Below are 20,756 nucleotides of genomic sequence, written 5' to 3' on the forward strand. Positions count from 1 at the left end.
CACCTGAACTTCACCTCCTACAACTAGACCTCACCTGAACTTCACCTCCTACAACTAGACTCACCTGAACTACACCTCCTACAACTAGACCTCACCTGAACTACACCTCCTACAACTAGACCTCACCTGAACTTCACCTCCTACAACTAGACCTCACCTGAACTTCACCTCCTACAACTAGACCTCACCTGAACTACACCTCCTACAACTAGACCTCACCTGAACTTCACCTCCTACAACTAGACCTCACCTGAACTTCACCTCCTACAACTAGACCTCACCTGAAGTATTTATCTAAAATCGCACTCAGATTCTGGATCCAGTTTTCTTTTCCTGGGTGGATCGACTGTGCATGATAATCGATCAACATCGACACAGATTTCTCCTAAATGTAATAAAATAGTAACATTAAACATGTCGTTTCATAGCTATTAGATTGGAGATACTGCTATTCTTTTGAATTACATTCTAATGCTGGTGAGTGAGATACACCCCTTTGTTTTAACATCGGTTACCTCTTATGGTATCAAGATATTTTAATTGTCTAAATTAAATTATTTGATATTGCCAAATGTAATAAATGTGGTGCCGAATGACTGCAACTAGTACTTTATTACGACTCATGTGGTTGTGGAAAAATATCTTGTGAAACAATATTTAATCAAAGCAAACAAACTATAATACTAAATTACAGTTAAACCGGTGTTAATACAGCCACATAAAGAACTATCAAAATGTAGCCTTTAAAAACAAGTGGCCACTTAATACAGGTCAATATCTATATGGCATGGGGGGACTGTAACATATATAATTAAGTGTTTAAAGTGGCCACTTAATACAGGTCAATATCTATGTGGTATGGGGGGACTGTAACATATATAATTAAGTGTTTAAAGTGGCCACTTAATACAGGTCAATATCTATGTGGTATGGGGGGACTGTAACATATATAATTAAGTGTTTAAAGTGGCCACTTAATACAGGTCAATATCTATGTGGTATGGGGGGACTGTAACATATATAATTAAGTGTTTAAAGTGGCCACTTAATACAGGTCAATATCTATGTGGTATGGGGGGACTGTAACATATATAATTAAGTGTTTAAAGTGGCCACTTAATACAGGTCAATATCTATGTGGTATGGGGGGACTGTAACATATAGGCTTACGTGTTTAAAGTGGCCACTTAATACAGGTCAATATCTCTATGGTATGGGGGGACTGTAACATATAGGCTTACGTGTTTAAAGTGGCCACTTAATACAGGTCAATATCTATATGGCATGGGGGGACTGTAACATATAGGCTTAATACAGGTCAATATCTATGTGGCATGGGGGGACTGTAACATATATAATTAAGTGTTTAAAGTGGCCACTTAATACAGGTCAATATCTATGTGGTATGGGGGGACTGTAACATATAGGCTTAATACAGGTCAATATCTATGTGGTATGGGGGGACTGTAACATATAGGCTTAATACAGGTCAATATCTATGTGGTATGGGGGGACTGTAACATATAGGCTTAATACAGGTCAATATCTATGTGGCATGGGGGGACTGTAACATATAGCTTAATACAGGTCAATATCTATGTGGTATGGGGGGACTGTAACATATAGGCTTACGTGTTTAAAGTGGCCACTTAATACAGGTCAATATCTCTATGGTATGGGGGGACTGTAACATATAGGCTTACGTGTTTAAAGTGGCCACTTAATACAGGTCAATATCTATATGGCATGGGGGGACTGTAACATATAGGCTTAATACAGGTAAATATCTATGTGGCATGGGGGGACTGTAACATATATAATTAAGTGTTTAAAGTGGCCACTTAATACAGGTCAATATCTATGTGGTATGGGGGGACTGTAACATATAGGCTTAATACAGGTCAATATCTATGTGGTATGGGGGGACTGTAACATATAGGCTTAATACAGGTCAATATCTATGTGGTATGGGGGGACTGTAACATATAGGCTTAATACAGGTCAATATCTATGTGGTATGGGGGGACTGTAACATATAGGCTTAATACAGGTCAATATCTATGTGGCATGGGGGGACTGTAACATATATAATTAAGTGTTTAAAGTGGCCACTTAATACAGGTCAATATCTATTTGGTATGGGGGGACTGTAACATATAGGCTTACGTGTTTAAAGTGGCCACTTAATACAGGTCAATATCTATGTGGTATGGGGGGACTGTAACATATATAATTAAGTGTTTAAAGTGGCCACTTAATACAGGTCAATATCTATTTGGTATGGGGGGACTGTAACATATAGGCTTAATACAGGTCAATATCTATGTGGTATGGGGGGACTGTAACATATAGGCTTAATACAGGTCAATATCTATGTGGCATGGGGGTTCTGTAACATATATAATTAAGTGTTTAAAGTGGCCACTTAATACAGGTCAATATCTATTTGGTATGGGGGGACTGTAACATATAGGCTTACGTGTTTAAAGTGGCCACTTAATACAGGTCAATATCTATGTGGTATGGGGGGACTGTAACATATAGGCTTAATACAGGTCAATATCTATGTGGTATGGGGGGACTGTAACATATAGGCTTAATACAGGTCAATATCTATGTGGTATGGGGGGACTGTAACATATAGGCTTAATACAGGTCAATATCTATGTGGTATGGGGGGACTGTAACATATAGCTTAATACAGGTCAATATCTATGTGGTATGGGGGGACTGTAACATATAGGCTTAATACAGGTCAATATCTATGTGGTATGGGGGGACTGTAACATATAGCTTAATACAGGTCAATATCTATGTGGTATGGGGGGACTGTAACATATAGGCTTAATACAGGTCAATATCTATTTGGTATGGGGGGACTGTAACATATAGGCCTCCTAATGTTTTTTAAGTGGCCACTTAATACAGGTCAATATCTATATGGCATGGGGGGACAGTAACATATATAATTAAGTGTTTAAAGTGGCCACTTAATACAGGTCAATATCTATGTGGTATGGGGGGACTGTAACATATAGGCTTAATACAGGTCAATATCTATGTGGTATGGGGGGACTGTAACATATAGGCTTACGTGTTTAAAGTGGCCACTTAATACAGGTCAATATCTATATGGCATGGGTGGCCACTTAATACAGGTCAATATCTATGTGGTATGGGGGGACTGTAACATATAGGCTTACGTGTTTAAAGTGGCCACTTAATACAGGTCAATATCTATATGGCATGGGGGGACAGTAACATATATAATTAAGTGTTTAAAGTGGCCACTTAATACAGGTCAATATCTATGTGGTATGGGGGGACTGTAACATATAGGCTTACGTGTTTAAAGTGGCCACTTAATACAGGTCAATATCTATATGGCATGGGGGGACAGTAACATATATAATTAAGTGTTTAAAGTGGCCACTTAATACAGGTCAATATCTATGTGGTATGGGGGGACTGTAACATATATAATTAAGTGTTTAAAGTGGCATTCTTATTATGCGATTAGTCGCACCAACTTGTCGTATGCAATTTGTCGGCCCTACAAAATCTTGTTGTATAAGACTAAAGTCATTCCGATTTAGGTGTTCTCACAGTACGATTCGACTGCTTGTGACAAGTCGGTGCGACTAATCACATAATGAAAATGCCCCTTTAAGTGTTTAAATGATGCCACCAGCAGGTTTTAATAGACTTTATAAGTTGGAACCGACTGATCGGTGCAACTAATTGCATATTGAGAACTTCCCTTTAAGTGTTTAAAGGATGCCACCAGCAGGTTTAATAGTTTGTAAGTTTGCACTGACCGATCTGTTGTTGACGCAGATCTCGATGAGGTTGAAGAAGCGAGCAACGGAGCCCATGAAGTGGCCGCGCTCATGCAGCTCCTCGACAGTCGTCAACACGTCATGCACCTCGCCCTGCATCCGCGGCTCACGGCTCGGCTGAAGCTGCTCAAAAACAACAAGAACTGTGTCAACGTTTCACACCATCAAACGGATTTTGTGTCGGTTTCAACTGTCAATGTTTAGTATTAGTAGTACAAGGCTGCAGCTGATCAAAAACAACAAAACTTTGTGAATGTCACACCTCATTAAACTGATTTTGTGTCGGTTTTAACTGTCAATGTTTAGTATTAGTAGTACAAGGCTGCAGCTGATCAAACACAACAACTGTGTCAACGTTTCACATCATCAAACTGATTTTGTGTCAGTTTCAACTGTCAATGTTTAGTATTAGTAGTACAAGGCTACAGCTGATTAAAAACAACAAAACTGTGAATGTCTCACCTCATCAAACTGATTTGGTGTTGGTTTCAACCACTGATGTTTAGTATTAGTAGTACAAGGCTATAGGTGATTAAAAACAACAAAACTGTGAACATCTCACCTCATCAAACTGATTTGGTGTTGGTTTCAACCATTGATGTTTAGTATTAGTAGTACAAGGCTACAGCTGATTAAAAACAACAAAACTGTGAACATCTCACCTCATCAAACTGATTTGGTGTTGGTTTCAACCACTGATGTTTAGTATTAGTAGTACAAGGCTATAGGTGATTAAAAACAACAAAACTGTGAACATCTCACCTCATCAAACTGATTTGGTGTTGGTTTCAACCATTGATGTTTAGTATTAGTAGTACAAGGCTACAGCTGATTAAAAACAACAAAACTGTGAACATCTCACCTCATCAAACTGATTTGGTGTTGGTTTCAACCATTGATGTTTAGTATTAGTAGTACAAGGCTACAGCTGATTAAAAACAACAAAACTGTGAACATCTCACCTCATCAAACTGATTTGGTGTTGGTTTCAACCACTGATGTTTAGTATTAGTAGTACAAGGCTATAGGTGATTAAAAACAACAAAACTGTGAACATCTCACCTCATCAAACTGATTTGGTGTTGGTTTCAACCATTGATGTTTAGTATTAGTAGTACAAGGCTACAGCTGATTAAAAACAACAAAACTGTGAACATCTCACCTCATCAAACTGATTTGGTGTTGGTTTCAACCATTGATGTTTAGTATTAGTAGTACAAGGCTACAGCTGATTAAAAACAACAACTGTAGGAAATTAATGTAAATTGATTTTGTGTCACTCATTGTTAATCCCATCGATGTTTAGACCGTGTATTAGTAGCCCGATGGTAATGATTTCAACATCTTCTGCTGCCATCTCCGTCTACCTTTCGAGTTATAATATACATCTCTCTGCTCAACAGATATATTATTATCTACTTTTTTCAGCTTCCTACATTTAAAAGGAATTAACACTATGGATGAATATTCATCTCAATGCATGCTTAAACAGTAAATAAAATAATTGTAATTAAATTCATACTATATTTCCTATTGGCCCATATTAGCTTTTCCATGGCCTCTTATAAATATTGGAGGCGAAAAATGTGTTGCTTAATGACATCCCAGCATGCTTTAAATTAAGGTTAATATTTGGTGTATCACATTGAATGAGAAAACACACCCACCTCCACCACACAGCTTACTCATACTGATAAAGCGGCAAAGGATCTTTCCCTCAGGACAGTACATACCAGACATACAGCAGTGGTTGAGACCAGATTCAGGACAGTACATACCAGACATAGGGCAGTGGTTGAGACCACTCAGGACAGTACATACCAGACATAGGGCAGTGGTTGAGACCAGACTCAGGACAGTACATACCAGACATAGGGCAGTGGTTGAGACCACAAACACTTTCCTTTTGAAATTCTGACAAGAACACAGAGTAGTTCAATTCATATTTCAGATGTTATCTTTACCTCCAGTTGCTTTAGCAGAGTTTCAACAATATCAAGAATAATTTCCCAGGTAACATGGTGGACATCTTTCCCGTACTTTTTAACAAGTCGCTGAATTGACAGGACCACCTCGTATGCCACTATTTCATTTTGTGTCGACAGTGCCTAGAAACAAACAAAAACAATTATCTATTTAAGATATAACACAATAATTAAATATCCATTACATTCATTACAACATAACGTCATTCCATTGGTCCAGACGTAGCAATGGAAGTTTGTTCAATTCTCAATAAACCTAAAAATTAAGTCGTCAGTGAACTGATGACGTCATGTTATATGGGCAAGTTGTCTTACTGAGCATTACTGTTTATCGACCAAAAGTAATTTAAAATAAAGTATGAACTTTTAGTGTTATTATTAGCAAGTATGATTCTAATTTAATCATAAGGTTATCTATTATTTCTTTTACATTCATCTGGGTATGAACAAAAAAATAATCTGCAAACTTATGTGAGAACGGCTTCACTGATTCAGTTTGTGGACGATTGTTTTTGTTCATACCCCAATAAACGTAAAAGAAATAACAGACAATCCTTAAATCTATATCAGGGCTTGAAATATCAAGTAAAATATGACCTGCTGTTCTCTTTTCAAAACAGCACGTCACAAGAAATATGGTCTGCTAAGAAACAAAAATATGGCCTGCTGAAAATAAGACATTATTGGTTTTGGGGATAGTGTGTGAAAAATTACCATCTCTGAGGTGTATTTCATAGCAAGATGGAATTAAAATATAACAGAATCTTAAGCTAAATGAGTTAATATGTAAATCTTTTCTCTTGAAAAAAGACCTGCAATTTGTTTTGTGGTATTAGCAGTGGAATTTTTATTTCATCTGCTAGGTCTAAAAATTGGATTGCCTTCTTCTTTTCGCAGGCCACTATTTTGAGTCCTGTATATTAATATATGTTTAATATGAATAACTAGACAAGACATACTGAACCATCATTGTATCTTCTGCTCAACAATAATTTCTCTTAAATCTTTACATTTTAGAGGAAAATTTAATCGGATCTGAAGTGAATGCCAAGAATGCAAAACAATCATTACAGGCCTTGATATTTTGTTTGAAAATCAATGTCATGTTACACTGGAATTCAATGTTTTTCCTTCTCTTCCATACACAACATGTGTCTTACCTTTCCAAGCATTCTATTTTCTTCCCATCTTCTTTTACTATTCTATTATATTTTGATTTTAAGTTGAATTATATGTTATACATTATCCCTATACGTGTGAAATAATAATACAGTAATAGTAATGGTAATGATGGTAGTGGTGATGATAATAATAATAATGATGATATTTTCTATTTCAAAATTTATTCTTTAAATTAATTTACTTTTTCTTTACTTCAAAATTTCTTTCTTCTTTCTTACTCTCCTTTTTTCTCTTTATTTCTATCATTTCTAGCTTCTCTGTTTACCCCATAAAACTATAAACTATGTCTTACATGTATCTATGTCTATTATTACTAGCTTCTCTGTTAACCCATAAAACTATAAACTATGTCTTACATGTATCTATGTCTATTATTACTAGCTTCTGTGTTAACCCATAAAACTATAAACTATGTCTTACATGTATCTATGTCTATTATTACTAGCTTCTGTGTTAACCCATAAAACTATAAACTATGTCTTACATGTATCTATGTCTATTATTACTAGCTTCTGTGTTAACCCCATAAAACTATAAACTATGTCTTACATGTATCTATGTCTATTATTACTAGCTTCTGTGTTAACCCCATAAAACTATAAACTATGTCTTACATGTATCTATGTCTATTATTACTAGCTTCTCTGTTAACCCCATAAAACTATAAACTATGTCTTACATGTATCTATGTCTATTATTACTAGCTTCTCTGTTAACCCCATAAAACTATAAACTATGTCTTACATGTATCTATGTCTATTATTACTAGCTTCTCTGTTAACCCATAAAACTATAAACTATGTCTTACATGTATCTATGTCTATCTATGTTTATTATTTCTAGCTTCTCTGTTAACCCCATAAAACTATAAACTATGTTTTACATGTATCTATGTTTATTATTTCTAGCTTCTCTGTTAACCCCATAAAACTATAAACTATGTTTTACATGTATCTATGTTTATTATTACTGTTCAATTAATGTGCTATCTATATCCGTACTATTCAATTATGTACAATGTTTAACATATTAAATGACTGTAAAGTAGTGATACCAGGGCCCCAACTCTGGCACGACTATATTTGTTTTCTGGGGTCAAACTTTATTTTTTTTAAAAAGAAGAAAAAAAACCCAAACATGTTATGCTGGAACTGTGTGTAAATAAGGAAAAACAGATTAGGTTAATCAGTATCACTGTTTATGCTGTGGTTGTTTAGTAGGCAAATGGTATGTGTGTGTGTGTGGGGGGGGGGGGGGGGATGGGGGTTCACAAAAATACACCCAAGTACATGTAAATTTGACAAAACAAACTACATTGTCTTAAGCACACTAATAATGTGTGCATATCAATTTCATAGCTTGAGTTTGGGCACTAACAATGCAAAATCCATAAGACATTTTTTTTCTTTTGGTTTACAGTAGTCTACTCCAGTTGATTAAAAACAAAATGTTTTACACATACATGCCACACAGTGCAATGTATACCCTAGTTGGAATGTGAAATGTGTTATATACAAACCTGAAGGAATGAAGGAAGAACGGACGCAGGGGTGTGTTTCAAAGAGGTGACAAGTCGAGAACCCCAGAGAGCCATTCCTATGAAGAAAACGGCACCTCGGAGAAGCAGCGGGTTAACCAGTGGACATCTGAAAACATTGAAATAAACATCTACTTTATGGTGGCCGGTTATACAGCATGAAACATCACAAAAACCACACATCTGTACTTTCATCAATCAATCAGATTTAACACAATGACCATCTGGAACATATATCTGAGTGACAAATGTGTAAAATGTTAACCATGTGACCTACTAATAGCAAGTTTTCATAAAATATGTGAAACAATTACACTAGTTTTAAAAGATTAAATTCTAACTAAGATTGTAATAATTATTAAATGACAGGACCTACATCAGTTACATTATACAGTTAGGATTCTACATGGATTCAAACAAATTGGTAAAAAAGTGAAGATGAAACAGTATGTAATACAAGTAAAGCTGTGTCTGTATGTCTGTGTGCCTCTATGTCTGTATGTCTGTATGTGTGTCTGTGTGTATGTATGTCTGTGTGTCTGTGTGTCTGTATGTCTGTGTGCCTCTATGTCTGTATGTCTGTGTGCCTCTATGTCTGAATGTCTGTATGTCTGTGTGTCTGTATGTCTGAATGTCTGTGTGTATGTATGTCTGTGTGTATACGTGTCTGTGTCTGTATGTATGTCTGTGTGTCTGTATGTCTGTGTGTCTGCAAGTCTGTATGTATGTCTGTACGTGTGTCTGTGTGTGTCTGTATGTGTCTGTCAGTGTATCTGTATGTCTACATGTGTGTGTCTGTGTGTGTCTGTATGTCTTTGTATCTGTATGTCTGCGTGTCTGTATGTGTGTCTGTGTCTGTATGTGTATATGTATGTTTGTGTCTGTATGTCTGTGCGTCTGTATGTGTGTCTATGTCTGCATGTATGTGTGTCTGTATGTCTCTGTGTCTGTGTCTGTGTCTGCATGTCTGTGTGGCTGTACAACTCTCACCTGTCTTGCAGCATACAGCACATAGTGTAGATACTGCTATGACCAAGATGTGTTCCCAACAACTTGCGCATCAGCTGACAAAATGCAATAAAACATTGTTATAAATATTGTATTTAAATAATTTTGTTTAAAACTAATTTTCTCCACTAAATTTACAAAATAAAATAACTTCCATAACATATTAAAAATAAACTAATATTATTACTGTTGGAACATCTGTTACAAATTTAGTGGAAATTAAATATTTGTTAAAATAATTCTGTTAAAAGTTATATTCTTTTCACTAAAATTAAATTTACAAAATAAAAAAAAGAAAGAAAGAAATGTTTTATTTAATGACGCTCTCAACACATTTTATTTACGGTTATATGGCGTCAGACATATGGTTAAGGACCAAACAGATTTTGAGAGGAAACCCGCTGTCACCACTACATGGGCTACTCTTCCGATTAGCAGCAAGGGATCTTTTATTTGCACTTCCCACAGGCAGGATAGCACAAACCATGGCCTTTGTTGAACCAGTTATGGATCACTGGTCGTGCAAGTGGTTTACACCTACCCATTGAGCCTTGCGGAGCACTCACTCAGGGTTTGGAGTCGATATCTGGATTAAAAATCCCATGCCTCGACTGGGATTCGAACCCAGTACCTACCAGCCTGTATACCGATGGTCTGCCACGACGCCACCGAGGCCGGTTTACAAAATAAAAATAAATAACTTCTGTAACATAATGAAAATAACTAAAATATTTCATCATTACTGGAACATATGTAATAAATATAGTATAAATCAAACATGAACTTGAAGAAATATAGTGCAAAGAAATAATAAAACTGATTTAACATATATTTAATTCACTGACTTGCAAAATGTAATCATTACTGTAATTATTATCTAAATTTGCAAAACATTCACAGACATTACCTTTAATCACATTTGGTACGGCAGAGAACATTTTGTTTATAAAATTCTGATTAGCAACAATTATTGTTCTTTTAAAAACTGATTTCCAACTAGTATTTTAATTGTTTGAATTGCACAGTGATCTGTTAAACTAACATAGTGAACAAAATGTTTGTTTTGTTAGACACCACTAGAGCATATTGATTAATTAATCGTTGGCTAATGGATCTTAAACAATTGGTCATTAGAGGAAACCCACTACATTTTTCCTAATGCAGCAATGGATTTTTTATATGCACTTTCCCACAGTCAGGAAAGCACGTACCACAGCCTTTGTCCAGATATGGTGCACTGGTTGGAATGAGAAAAAACCCAATCAGCTGAATGGATCCACTGAGGTGGTTCGATCCTGCGACACGAGTACCTCAAGCAAGCACTCAGCCGACTGACCTAAATACCACCCACTTCCCTGTATGAAGTCTAATATTAGATTACAGGATATCTCACCTCCCAGCTTTCTTCACAGAACTTGGGCTTGTTTACCATGTGGCACAGAGCAGCAATGAACGGGTGCAGGGAAGATGAAGGGAGATAACTGTAACTAACGACAGCATCAAGGACTTCAAGACAATGCTGAATAGAAAACGACTTCATTAAAGCAGCAATTTATTTCAAATTTTAACAAAGTTTTTACAGCTGACAGACTAAAAAAAAATTACTTTTTTTTTAAAAGAATGGATAGCACAGAAAAGGATGGTATATTTAGGTTTTTTTAAGTCTTCCTCATTTGCCTTTGTCCTTCCTCCATGGCCATGGTGTCCCCTCCTTTGCCTTGGTACTAAATATTTGCTAAACAGTAGCACAGGGGATTCTGTACAACCCACAGGTTACTCCTACAAAAATCAATGTCAAACCACAGGAAATTAAAAAATAAATTGATGCGCAAGGTCAAAATTGACACACGCTGACCAGAGACCAGAAATTTATTTTGTTTGGCCTTAGATAAACATTTATTGACAACTTTTAATAAATTTCTCTACACTAATTCATGCAATAATCTCTACATACTTTTAAATTGCGTTCTTCTTGAGATTTAGCTTCATTAGGAATCATGCAGGTTTGTCTGAAAATGACAAAAATACTTCTTGTGATTACAATTTTTAAACAAAACTGCATGAGGTACCATGTGCAAGTAATGAGAATTATGTAGACTATTTTCATACCATTATCAAACTATGTATAGAATTCAGTATTTAGTTCTGGCGTATGTACAAAAAGAATCCATCATGCACTAACATGTGGATAATAAAAGCAAATGAACAGACAAAAACAACTTTATTATGAAAACAACTCAACTTACTTTAAAGAATGAATAAATGCATTTTTATAGACTATAAAGTTAAATACATTTCACACGTTAGTATTTTGGCCACAATGTGTAAAAGGAATTGTACAATAGAATTCACTTGTCAGTTTAATACTAGTACTGTTCTACAATGTGGTCTTACTGTACTAAGCTGGCCACGACATCTTCATCTAAATAGGCTGCATTGAACTTGATCACTTGAACGAGAAGATGGAGAAATTCTTGAATTTGACCTGCAGCAATAACATCTGGCATCCAGTTACACAGAAATAAACCTGAAAATGTAAGCAGATTACACCTACATGCATAATTAGAATGATGAACTTTAAACATTATTCATTCATTTGTCAAAACCTATTTCAACGGAGTACCAGAATATACAATAAAGTACACTTATATTGAACACGCTCAGAACAAACTACTGTAGAGAATGAACTGATCGTAAAGTCCCATTTTAGCTCCCTATAGATTAAAGGGACACACCCTAGTTACGTTTATTTGTTAACCATTACGGCGTTGTTTTTCGCTATTAAACCCCATTTTTCACAAATAAAATTGCACTTTACTTACATTTTATTATTTAGAATACACATTTCCATTCACCTGAAGTGCTTTTTGGTAATCCTGATGTTTGTAAAACCACGAAATGCATTTTTTGCATTTTTTCACAAAACGTGTTGTCGAGAAAAAACCGTTAAGCAAGCGAGGTCCAATCTATTTTTAATGTCACAGACGTTGGTATATCACGTGACCGTTATCATTTTGGTTCGGTTTGTTTTCTCGTGCACGATTCGCGCAATCAACATCCGATTTGTTGTTGTTCATTTGTGAGATTTTTCTTCACAGTTCGTGAACATTTTCAGTAACAATAAAGTTCAGACAAGTAAGTGTCTCAATACAAAACGTTACAAACCCTTAAAACCAATAATTTTGCTAAGTCTTACGATATCTGGAGAGGGGATACAACCAGGACAGAACAGTTGGAACATGTCCAGGAGAGGTGAAACGAACGCACCCCAAGTCTGTGAAATTTGTCATGACGTAGGCATTGTTGTGCTTCTACCGGTGACATCAGAATACTAACTTTCAAAATTATTTCAAGCAATTGGGACATGGGGGTTCCCATGGTATTTATCGATATAAAACCTGCTTTTTCACTCCATTTGATAAAAACGTGATCTAAGTGTGTTACAGGTTTGTAGATTAACAAAATTATAATTTATTTTCGCTGGATGGAACTAGGGTGTGCGGCTTTAATAACTTATGCAAATGTGTACAACAAATTACTACTATAACGAACTAACTATCATGGTCCCTTCCCATTCGTTATAAGAGTACTTTACTGTATCACTAACCCTAATGAAAACAAAACAAAATGGCTGCCCCCAATTAGCAGGAATAATCAATTTTTTTTATTAATTCTAAAATTACGCGTTTTTTATTTCTTAAAGTGTCAGTATGTGTTGGTGGTCCGGGTATGCATCTTTCCAACACACAAGGCTCATATTTGACTTGTCCTCCGTCCTCACTAAGTATCTTGAACATTTCCAACACACAAGGCTCATATTTGACTTGTCCTCCCCTTTAATTACATAACAACCTCAAGGACTACAGTGACTTTAGTGCTAAGATCGCTCCATAAAACAGGGCCCTAAAAACCAACCTGTTTCTTCTTCGAAGTCAAGTAGATTTCTACCGTCCTCACTAAGTATCTTGAACATTTCCAACCTACAAAAATGGAGAAAACTTGGAGTGTTTTCTCTTTTATAGATACATTACCTGTCCTCAAACAAGTGCACCTCCCCCCCCACGCAAGTGGTCTGGTCCGAACATCCCAACAGCCAATGGGATGGCCTAAATTCTTGTACTGCATACTGCTCTCTAGTTCCGGTCACATGACTGTAACTTCCTTCTTTTTCCCTGAGCGCATCGCACGGAGAACAGGAAGCGGGGAGGACAGGTAATGTATCTATAAAAGAGAAAACACTCCAAGTTTTCTCCATTTCTATAGACATTACCTGTCCTCAAACAAGTGCAGCATTCAACAGATGGTGGTGGGTGCCGAGATCCGTAGATGCTTGTGATAACTCCCCAACCGGAAAGAGGTTGACTAGTGGAAGAACCTCCTGGTCCCTATTCTGGGAGCCGTACCTGCCACATCTCATGCTGGTTCTGACAGGGTGGGAAGTCGTAGCCACCAGGGATGCAGGTGTTAGGTAACCCTCACGTATTGAAGTGTTATAGTTTTTCAATAACAAGCGACAACCTAATGAGGTGCATCCGTCAGAACATTGAACAAAACAAGACCCCCGAGTGTTTTCTGTCTAGTACACCAAAGATCTGTTAGTTCAATAACGACAACTAATAACCACATGAAGTGTAAAGGTTATCGAGACAAAAGTTCCGGCACCAGTACGTGAACTGTGCAAAAGAACAAAAGTCTAAGCAATCCTCATCTGTCGATTCGATGGACATCTCGGTATGCAGCCTAGAATCAGACAGACATCAAAGGCGACAAGGACGGCTTGTATTCAACAGAGTCTGTGCAGCAACAAACGAACCCAGATGATGGAACCCCTCAACGTCTTCTGTGGAGACATCCCTCAGATAATAGTTGGCGAAGATGGAGTCCGTAGCCCAGAACCAACCAGTGATAATGTGCTGAATGGGTGTGTTGCAGTGCAGGGACATCGTGGCAGCCAAGGCACGGAGTTCATGCGGATTAGAAGCAGACGGAGCAGGTAAACCCTCCTTCTGATAGGTGGTCAGGATAGAAGACCGGATCCAGGTGGCCACCGTGTTCTTGGTAAGATCCCTCAACCGACTGGTTACAGGAGAGGAAAAGTCTTTTGCGATGTTGTCGAAAAGATCTGGTCCTCTCGATGTACTGGTGCAGGGCTCTAACAGGGCACAACGCCAAGTCCTCAACGTCCGCTGGACCAACGATAGAGGAGAAGGCCTGCACAGCATACGAACGAGGCGCTTGGTCTGGTAACTGATTCTTTGCAACAAAGTTCATGAGTAACCCCAAGTTGACTGCACGCTGATCTCGGTGAAAACGTACCAAGTCTACATCAAGAGCATGGAGTTCTGAGACACGGGCAGCTGTGGCGAAACCGAGTAAAAACACTGTCTTCCGCGTCAAGTCTTGCAGGGAAGAGGATTTGATCGGCTCATAAGGTGCGGTCGATAACGCTCGTAACACCAGATTCAGGTCCCATCTTGGTGGCCGAAACCGGTGTACTTGATCTTCAAGGCGAAACCCTTTGATCATCTTATGGATCTCAGGAATACCCGATAACTTCATTCCAGTAGTGACATCATGAACAGTAGCGATGACCGAAACGTACCCAGCGATGGTAGACCCCTTCAATCGTAAAGTGGTCCGCAGATACAGCAAAAAATCAGCAAGACGAGGTATTTGAATCGTCCGAGGGTTGAGTTTTTGCCGGACACACCATCAGTGAAGACAAAGCCATCTGACGTTGTAAGCCGCAGTAGTAGATGATCTGTGCAGAAATACCTTTCTTCCTCAAACTCTTGGAGATACAGTCCACGCGTGCAGTTGGAACAACTGCTGATGTGGATGGTATAGTCTTGACGTGGGATGCAGCAACAGATGATCCCAGTCTGGCAGCGATAAAGGATGTGGATCGGCAAGACGTATTAGATCTGGATACCACATCCTGGATGGCCACATCGGAGCAATGAGTAACAGGCGACAGTGGTACAGCTGAAACCTCTGAAGCACCCTTGGAAGGAGGATTGGTGGAGGAAAAGCGTATGCGTCCATCTGTTCCCAGCTGATGGCCAATGCGTCGAGATCCAGAGCTTCGGGATCCGGCACTGGAGACACGTAAACCCTCAGCTGATGGCTGAATCGTGTGGCGAAAGGATCGATGTTTGGTGTGCAAAGTCTGTCGCATACCCATCGAAACGCTTCGGGATGGAGCATCCATTCCGTCGGATGTGGAGACAACGGCCGAGACAGTGTGTCGACTAGTACATTGGAAACCCCTGGAATATGGCGAGCCCGAAGTTGCAACGAAATCTCGTCAACCAGCTTGTAGAGACGATAAGTCAACTGCAGCAGACTGCTGGAGTGGGTTCCGCCCCGACGGTTGATATAAGCCACTGCGGTGGTACTGTCTGTGGCTACCATGAGAGAGGCGCCTGACGGCATCTCTCGCCAATGAAGGATGACGTAACTGCCAACATCTCCAACAGGCTGATGTGTAGATCGGCTTCATCTGGAAACCACAGCCACCAACAGGGACTGGACTGCAAGGCGACTGGTAACCGGATCAGCAAATCTGCGTTATTGTACTGAATGCATGGATTCAGAAACAAACTGGATACCGCGACCTCTAAGCGTCAAATGTTGCGCCGACATCAAAATTACTCTTGCAATGATACTTCATGAAACAGTAATAGAGTGATTCAGGAATCAAGACATCGGAAACAGCGACCCCGTGATACAGGCAAGAGCCAAGACAGCGTAGCAACTCGCTACGCTACATGCCCGATATACCTGGAAGTGAAGCAACGCAAAACAGCAACCGGTTAAAATCCACGGTCGTCACACCACCCGGTGCGAAACAGCAGCAGAGACCATCTAGACAGCATCAGTCACGAACTCTGGCGGTAACAACAGTGAACGTCAGTGAGTTGATAAGCCACAATGATCCCCGTACCACGCGATGGCAACTGGATAACTTCCGGAACCAGCGGAAGTGGCGACTGTCTTGCATCGCCACAGGATATAGAGAACGATCTGCCGAATGTCGCTGAACCTTCCTCGAACATCGGTGCACGGGATCTCAACACAAGTGACCGGACCAGTAGACTGTCTTCGTCACCAACCCGGAACGCTTGTAACGTCGAACCCCTTCACGGCAAAGAGCCGTATGTAGACCACAGGTCTGCCAAGATTACCGGCTTGTGCTGAAAGTCGAGAATGGATCGCTTCAGGCAAGTCGGTTGACGATAGTGTGCAATCGTAGTGCACATCGACTTCACGGAAGATATAAGGTAGACCAACATCAAAGTCGACGGCTGGAACAAGGCATATCCTCTGGCATCCTGCACATGAGGAGTTATGGTCGCCATGTACATGTACGCTGAACTGAAGCCATCGACAGGACATGCCAATCTGTAAGTTCTAGGAAGACGTCTGGTCCCGCCGGAAACAGCGTCATCCAAAGCCAGCGCCACACCGTTGAAGGATAGGTTGAAGACGGGAGACAATCAGTCACAGCCATGTGGGTCACTGCGTCCGGATCTTCTATAACGGAAGGTGCCGACGCATCATCTGGAAAATCAGTCAGTAACCTGGCACAGGCACTTCGATCCAACGTACTGGCTGCAATCAGAAACACGGACCGTGGACGGTCCCGTCAGGAGCCGGTGTAAATCCTGAACGCCGAATCAGCTGCCGACTGGTGTGGACTCTTCTTTCGTCTGGTCCCGCCGGAAACAGCGTCATCCAAAGCCGGCGCCACACCGTTGAAGGATAGGTTGAAGACGGGAGACAATCAGTCACAGCCATGTGGGTCACTGCGTCCGGATCTTCTATAACGGAAGGTGCCGACGCATCATCTGGAAAATCAGTCAGTAACCTGGCACAGGCACTTCGATCCAATCTACTGGCTGCAATCGGAAGCCGGTGTAACCCTGGACGCTGCACCACTTCGATCGATCACGGGACGACGGTACCGAACGGTGAGCCGATGACGCAGCAATCTTCCAGTTCGTTACAAGGCTCCATCTGCTTGCTGGAACAATGATCCGCACGGGCCGGTTACTGGTAGCCGTGTAAACCGACGGGGGCCTGTGGCATCCAACGATCGAAAGCCGACATCTGCCGGTGGAACCTCCGTGGCGATCATCGAAACCGGACCCTTCTTGGCTGAAACAGGTGGATGGGCCAGCGGCGGTAGCATATCAGATATGACAGCCAGACAATCCCTCAGTGACAGGTGGTCCGCCGCATCCAGATCTTCCAGCACCGCAAGAACCGATACATCATCAGAAAGTCACGTAGCACCCGTGAACAAGCCAGTCGCTCTGGTCATGGCCCGATGGAGATACCGGAGAACCGGACTGTGGGCGGTCCCGTGTGGATACCAAGGAACGGATGACCACATCGTCGTTGGATGTGGCAAGGACGGCAACAAATCCCTCATTGTCATATGAGGCCGCCAAGCAATCCCTCATAGTCATATGGTCCGTAGAGTCGGGCTCTTCAATGACAGATGCCGCAGGTGCTTCATCACCCAAGTCTCGTAGAACTCGAGCACAGGTCAATCGATGTACCGTAATGGAAGCCGCCGGTTAACCGGACCGTGGATGGTCCCGTCTAGCCCTGACGGTTGGCGCTGACGATCTGTGGAACCCGTAGGGAGCCATACAGGTCATGTGGAACGGCTACGGTCCCGGCTCCGATGCGCCGAAGAGGACTTCCCCGCCGAAGATCGGTGAGCCTTGGAATCCGTGGAGCGTCTATCTGAATGAGCCGGCTTCTTAGAGGGCTGCGTAGAGACCGCAGGCCTGTCATCCGAAGTCTTAGGTATCGGTGGAGCTGAAGAAGCCGCACCCCCTGAAGAGGGGACTGGAACCGGACCTGACCCCGAACCCGCCGGTTTGGGTAAGGTCGCCATTGACGCCATTGTTTCTTCCAGCATGGTCGGTAGAATTGAACATAACACTTCCGCCACGGAGTCGGCAATCGAAGGCGAAGATTCCACCTTCTTGGTCCTCGAAGATTCCACCTTCTTGGTCCTCGCTGACACCACCTTCAGGTAAGCCGCGAACTCAACATCAGACAAGCCCGCACAAAGGTCGCATCTAGAAGTGAGGCCACACGAACACGACAACCTGGACATAAGTCGTGTGGGTCGCCGCCGGCACTAACTTCTTGCAGCGTAACACGCTCGAACTAGTCGCCTGAACATTATCAGATATGATAATAGTAATTTTTCAATCTGTGAAAAGAAAGAAAAACAAACCATAACACAAATACAAAGCCGGTAAATAAAGACGCCATTTTGCAAATGGCATCCGACACGACAACCGGCGATATAACAACATTTCATGTAATTAACACTTGGCAAGTCAAGCGAAATATGTGAAAGACATACGAAAGCTAACGAAAATTAAGGTGAAAAACATTTCACCCAAACACGAATACAAAACCAAAGGTCTTATAAAAAAGTTGACTCCAAACAGAGCCAAGCAAAAGGACGTCCAGACCCTTTAGCGAAGAGAAAAAGAAGGAAGTTACAGTCATGTGACCGGAACTAGAGAGCAGTATGCAGTACAAGAATTTAGGCCATCCCATTGGCTGTTGGGATGTTCGGAGCAGACCACTTGCGTGGGGGGGGAGGTGCACTTGTTTGAGGACAGGTAATGTCTATAGAAATGTAAAGTTTAAAGTTTTTTTTTTTTAATGACACCACTAGAGCACATTAATTTATTAATCATCCGCTATTGGATGTCAAACATATGGTCATTTTGACACATTTTGACACATTCAGAGAGGAAACATACATTTTTCCATTAGTAGCAAGGGATCTTTTACATGCATCAACCTATAGAAAGGATAGCACATACCACAACAAAAATTTAATACACAAGTGTATGGAATCAAGTTTTCAACTGAAGTAGCTAATCATAAATAATACACAGAAGAATGCAGATTTAAGTCAACATATTTTATGTCACCAAGTCGTATGAATTCAGATAAACCAAAATTAAATGAGAATAATGCAATTTTATTTTACTTTTTAAGTAGCTAACAATATTATTGTTTTGAATATGAAACATTATGATTCTGTTATGGTTTACAGTATTTATAAATTTACATTAAAGTGACATACCCTAGTATTTAAAAACGCATGTTCGTCTAAGATTTAATGATTAATGAGACAAGCTATAGTTATTTTTGATGGTATTTCCCTGTTTAAACATCAGACTTTAGCTTCTCTCTGTTATAAATGTGTGTTGTAGATTTGTGTATTAACTAAACTTAGTGTCCATTTTTTACGGGCTGAAACTAGGGCATGCACCTTTAAGTATATACTGGTGTTAATATGCTATTTCCAATTTTATTCAATAAAAATGCATATCTTAGTAGATAAGATTAGACTAAGTTAGTTTAGAAATAGATCAGTACTTGTCTTGCAGATCTTAGTAGATAGGATTAGACAAAGTTAGTTTAATAATAGATGTGTTCTTGTCTTGCAGATCTTAGTAGATAGGATAAGACAAAGTTAGTTTAATAATAGATGTGTACTTGTCTTGCAGATCTTAGTAGATAGGATCAGACTAAGTTAGTTTAATAATAGATGTGTACTTGTCTTGCAGATCTTAGTAGATAGGATCAGACTAAGTTAGTTTAATAATAGATGTGTACTTGTCTTGCAGATCTTAGTAGATAGGATCAGACTAAGTTAGTTTAATAATAGATGTGTACTTGTCTTGCAGATCTTAGTAGATAGGATCAGACTAAGTTAGTTTAATAATAGATGTGTACTTGTCTTGCAGATCTTAGTAGATAGGATGAGACAAAGTTAGTTTAATAATAGATGTGTACTTGTCTTGCAGATCTTAGTAGATAGGATGAGACAAAGTTAGTTTAATAATAGATGTGTACTTGTCTTGCAGATCTTAGTAGATAGGATTAGACTAAGTTAGTTTAATAATATATGTGTACTTGTCTTGCAGATTTTAGTAGATAGGATTAGACTAAGTTAGTTTAATAATAGATGTGTACTTGTCTTGCAGATCTTCCGGGCAGGTGAGTTTCTGTATGACGCGGAAAAAATGTCCTCGCAGGATTCCCAGGTTGTTCAACTTGTAACACAAAACAAAGTGTCTTAAATTATACATTACAAACAGTTCACTGTTGCTATAAAAAACAAAAACATGTTTTACAGTCTGTCAGGTAAAAACA

At 39.6% G+C, this 20,756-nt stretch overlaps 1 protein-coding gene across 6 annotated transcripts in view; it reads right to left on the reverse strand.

The window, feature by feature from the left end:
• The window catches only part of LOC121379210 (tuberin-like), a 74,170-nt gene that overhangs the window by 41,595 nt on the left and 11,819 nt on the right, over positions 1-20,756 (reverse strand). For all 6 annotated transcript variants that reach the window (XM_041507710.1, XM_041507709.1, XM_041507714.1 and 3 more), the window contains 10 exons: positions 20,577-20,656; positions 13,467-13,531; positions 11,946-12,078; positions 11,506-11,560; positions 10,945-11,070; positions 9,534-9,607; positions 8,526-8,652; positions 5,804-5,947; positions 3,819-3,962; positions 282-385 (listed from right to left, as the gene is read on the reverse strand). In XM_041507710.1, the coding sequence (XP_041363644.1) occupies positions 282-385; positions 3,819-3,962; positions 5,804-5,947; positions 8,526-8,652; positions 9,534-9,607; positions 10,945-11,070; positions 11,506-11,560; positions 11,946-12,078; positions 13,467-13,531; positions 20,577-20,656 (1,052 nt within the window). The remainder of the gene's footprint in view (positions 1-281; positions 386-3,818; positions 3,963-5,803; positions 5,948-8,525; positions 8,653-9,533; positions 9,608-10,944; positions 11,071-11,505; positions 11,561-11,945; positions 12,079-13,466; positions 13,532-20,576; positions 20,657-20,756) is intronic.

The sequence above is a fragment of the Gigantopelta aegis genome, chromosome 8 (genome assembly GCF_016097555.1).
Source record: "Gigantopelta aegis isolate Gae_Host chromosome 8, Gae_host_genome, whole genome shotgun sequence".
NCBI classification, from domain to species: domain Eukaryota; kingdom Metazoa; phylum Mollusca; class Gastropoda; order Neomphalida; family Peltospiridae; genus Gigantopelta; species Gigantopelta aegis.